General features: G+C 42.1%; 1 protein-coding gene across 1 annotated transcript; it reads right to left on the bottom strand.

Annotated features, from left to right (window-relative positions):
• Positions 1–637: 637 nt before the first annotated feature.
• Positions 638–3726, bottom strand: dmac2 (distal membrane arm assembly component 2). The gene is made up of 6 exons (XM_014213940.2): positions 3204–3726; positions 2896–3086; positions 2489–2569; positions 2160–2299; positions 1526–1688; positions 638–1163 (listed from the first exon to the last, which is right to left on the bottom strand). The coding sequence occupies exons 1-6, from the start codon at positions 3231–3233 to the stop codon at positions 1010–1012; spliced, it is 759 nt and encodes a 252-aa protein (XP_014069415.2). The 5' UTR covers positions 3234–3726; the 3' UTR covers positions 638–1009.
• Positions 3727–4245: the final 519 nt, after the last annotated feature.

Below are 4245 nucleotides of genomic sequence, written 5' to 3'. Positions count from 1 at the left end.
TGAGTAGCCCCTTGTCCTTCAGCAACTTGATGAAGTAGTGACATACTGTGGTCTTAACATACAACACTGCTGTTAGTGATACCTAAAAATACACAGGCACCAACTGCACAACTCAGGAAATTAAGTTAAGAAAATTAAAAGCCAGAAAATAGGCTAGATCCTACCTTAAACTGTCCTGGGTACAGCTCCCCAGCCAGGGCAAAGAAAGGCTCAGGGTGTTTCTGATGTAGAAAGAGAGGGGTAAATCTTGAGTGGTGATAGCAGCTAAGAACAAAATAATCTGATTATTATGACTCAATATAGTGTTATGTACCTGCAGAAATAGTTCAAGCGTGAGGTCATGGCAGCAATGTTTTGAACAGTATGATTGCAACAGTATATAAGATAGTTAATACATCATTACTTCAGTCTACAAAATATGTTCATTTCTCCATTTTCCTCTTGAATCGTTATTCCTCCTATTCAACAGCAGCTTTGAGGTCTCCTCTCCTCAGTCTCACAAAGGATTATGGGATTTACATCCCTCATAGTTAATAAGATTCCCACCAGTTTAAACCGCTAACCATGACTCGTCTATTTGGTTTTCTGTGTCTGCTTCATAAATGTCTGTATTGATCCAGATGTACAACAGGAGGCATACTTTACAAATATTTATTTAATCACCCATAAAACACATAATAATAATCCATACCATCATCATATATACATTTTCTGAAGCAAATATTTTTTGATTGATAATTTTGATAGCTTAAGGACGACAATGTTGCTCACAAGTAAGTAAAACACTTGTCTGTTAATTGATCATTTTTTAAATCAGTGAGGCTCTACATCACACACTAAATGGGCATCCCTCCCTGCCTGCTTGTCTGTGTGAGTGTTAGTTAAAGAAACAAAGAGAGAGCGAATAAGAGCATTTGTCACCATGCCCGACTTTGATTGTGTCTCTCCACTTCTCTAGTCAGTCTTTGACGTCCAGCCTCAGCCAGGGCCTTTATCTGTGTCTGGGCATCTAGCCATCTGTCTGTGTGTGGCTGTAGATCAGGCTGTGGTCGTACCCGACAGCAGTAACATGGCAGTGAGGAAGCATCTCCTCCAGCAGGATGGCGATCAGCCCAGGATTCTGGAGTCTGGGGAGGGAGGACACGTCCAGCCGTCGCAGACCCCTGATACACAAGAGGAAGAGAAGGGATGTTTGTATCAATTTGTGAAGTTATGGAGTCCATTGACCCCTATATATACACACATATGCAAATATATCTAAGGTAAGTGCCATGAGGAAATGCATGGACATTTTAGTGATGCTGTCTCTTTCTCAATTAATCTTCACATGATTCCTTGTGTCCTCTCTCCTCACCTTCTTCTCAAAACGCATTGGAGGAGAAGGTCCAAAGGGAGGGACTTTGGATATTTTTCCTCCAATACATTTTAAGGACGAAGCAAGGAGATTGTCTTTTCTTGGTTCCTCACGTACTAATTGATAAAATGCCTCTGTCTTTGTCATTTCCTCCCGTGTTGGTCAGTGTACCTCAGCTTCTGCAGTGCGGCCAGGCCCCCCACAGAGATTCGGGGACAGTTCGAAATGTCCAGCACCTCCAGGGTGTCCTGGAAGATATGGAGGCGCGACAGGAACCAGTCATCCACCTCAGCGCAGCCACTCACAGAGAGAGTACGCAGCCCCCGCTGTTTCACTGTGAAAGAGTAGAGAAAAAGGAGTGATATTTTACAGCATTGAGCAGTGGTTCCCAACCTTTTCCGTTTCGGGGATCACCAAATCACGGCCAAAAGTTCGAGAAACACCATCCAGAGTAGCAAAACTTTTTAACAAAATTCTGGCAGTCAAATTTAGAGTACATTTGATCAGTGACTAACAGATTAAAGGCCCATTATTATTTGTATAAACAATATGCATTGTGAAAAATAATGTAAAATTGCATATAATACAATAGTCCCAACTGTTATTTATTGTTGAAAAAATAATTTTAAAAACCCTGCGGAAAACAGGTTGAAAACCACTGGCACAGAATACATACATAAAAATACATATCAACCACAATGCTAAGTTACCCATTAATATTTAGGAAGGGTAACTTGCTTATTGATCCTGCAATGTGAAACGAATAAAAATCCCCACCCCTTGGACATGAATAAAGTGTTAGTACCCAGGTTTTCCAGGCCTGTGTAGTTAATGAGTGTGTTGCTGACATCCACTTCCTCTATGGAGGTGTCCCGGTGGTTCATGAAGTCCCAATTGAACTTCCCTCTTCTGTCTGATCGGAACCACTCTGACTGCCCTGCAAACCTGGAGGGTCAAAAGACTAGTTATCACTAACAAGTGAATGACACAGTGATCAGCAAATACAACAACAACAAAAAACATCCAAATGCATGACAAAAAAACCTCACTGAAAGGACATCAATATTCACCAACACGTCAAAAAGGGGGCATGCACAGGCAGTTACGGGCAGCCCAGGATGGCGTACCAGTTACCTGAATCCTCCCTTCAGGCTAAGGATGTAATAAGCAGCTGCAATGTTGTCCCCATAGTTTTGCTGGGTGTAACCATAGAAACTGTGAGGGGAAAGAGACAAGGGTTGGGCTGAGAGCAATGTTTATGGAGTTGGGACAGCCGGTTCCAATTCACTCCCTACACATTCGCCTTAGCCTATAACCCTTCATTGCATGAAGATCTAAAAGGGTCTGGAAAGCATAAGCGGTGTTGGAGCGTCCACCATTTTGCTTACCAACGCCTTATAGATGGTGCATTGAAGAGTAAGGGCCAAGGGGGAGGGAATGATTTGAGACCAGATGATAACATGCGCATTAATTTTAGACCGTGGCATGCTGATAGAAATGCATGTAGCTAGAATAAATCGGTGTTTTCCTGTTACACATACAAATTCTTCTGTCGTATTCCTCGGTTCTTGAACCAGGAGCTCCAGCTGAGGATAGTCTCAATGTCATGGAAACGCTGGCTCAGGAAAAGGAGGAGCCTGGACTGTAGTGAGGGCGGAGCCACAGGGATAGAGCTCCGGTAACGCGCCGCGGCGGCCAAGAGGGTCACCTGCCTACAGCTTCGCCGCATCAACTGACAAGACAGATACACAGAACATGCACAATGACAAAGGAGAGGAAATCTACTAGCCATGCGAATATGCGGTAACTATAAACCCAAGAGTTGTGAGAGGAGTGCTTGAGTTTGCACCTCCACTCTTGTCCATGTGTGATGTTGCATTGTTTGGATTTTGACTTCATAGACCAGTTCATCACTCCTGTTCTTGGAGGGCCCCCATGTATGTGTAGACTTTTGCACTCCAACAAATCACTGTTGATTTGATTAGTTAGTTACTTTCAGCTCGCAACGGCCCACACGAGTACCAAACATATCACTTGATCCCCAAAGGTTTATCACATGTTTTATTGATAATCTAGAAAAATGTGATAGGTAGCACCCTTTTAAAAGGTCCACCACTGATTTGTCTTTTACTCTATAAAACAAAATTTGAGCAGGCAGAAGTGAGAAGACAATTTACCTGGAGTCATAACTATGTGCCATGTGTTGAGCCAGAGCGCTTGGTGGTGGTTGTCCTTGCTTTAACCTGCTATTTGTAATTCTGCTAAAATATGTATGCTCATTGTACTTATGTATTTGTACTTATATGTATTTTATCATGTAGGTGTTGCAGAATATTTCCTGTCACAAAAATATTAGTATAGAAAATATTGCACTGAGACATCACTGTCGAGATACTCTCACCGTTATGTTATCCCTCCACCTTTTGCGATAGCGTGTATATTCTGGACGCTGAACCCAGAGATTACATTCAATTTAAAAATATTGGCTACACTAATGCAAAATACCGGTTTTAATTGGTATTTATTAGCGTCAGCGACGTGAGAAGCGAAGGATAAACGTACCATTAAGGGAGCAGCCATGTTGTTAACCTACTACGGGCAGTGGTTTGGGACAAACTTGGCGCTTTTGCGTTCTATTTACCTTGTAGATATCTCTCAAAACGCAGGGGGGCGCTCGAAGAAGTCTCACAAAAAGGAAAGTACCAGAAAAAAAATTATGAAGCGCAACATAGGTGATTTCACCAAATTATACGCTGTACAACCTTTGCATTCAAGAAGCTACTGTAATTTGACGCCAAGGAATGTCGTTTAGGACTTTCCATAATAAATTAAGATTTATACTCCATCACAGTTGTTGTTTGGCAATAGCACTAGACATTGTGTGAATCTGT

This window comes from Salmo salar, chromosome ssa09, assembly GCF_905237065.1.
Source record: "Salmo salar chromosome ssa09, Ssal_v3.1, whole genome shotgun sequence".
NCBI lineage: Eukaryota > Metazoa > Chordata > Actinopteri > Salmoniformes > Salmonidae > Salmo > Salmo salar.
Note: the sequence above shows the minus strand (reverse complement) of the source record. Positions and strands in the feature narration are given on the sequence as shown.

Coding starts and splice junctions, on each gene's coding strand:
- dmac2 (XM_014213940.2), bottom strand. CDS start 3,233: ATGCAACATCACACATGGACAAGAGTGGAG. Junction 3,087..3,203: donor ACACATGGACAAGAGTGGAG/GTGCAAACTCAA, acceptor CTGTCTTGTCAG/TTGATGCGGCGAAGCTGTAG. Junction 1,689..2,159: donor CACAGGCCTGGAAAACCTGG/GTACTAACACTT, acceptor ACTCTTTCACAG/TGAAACAGCGGGGGCTGCGT.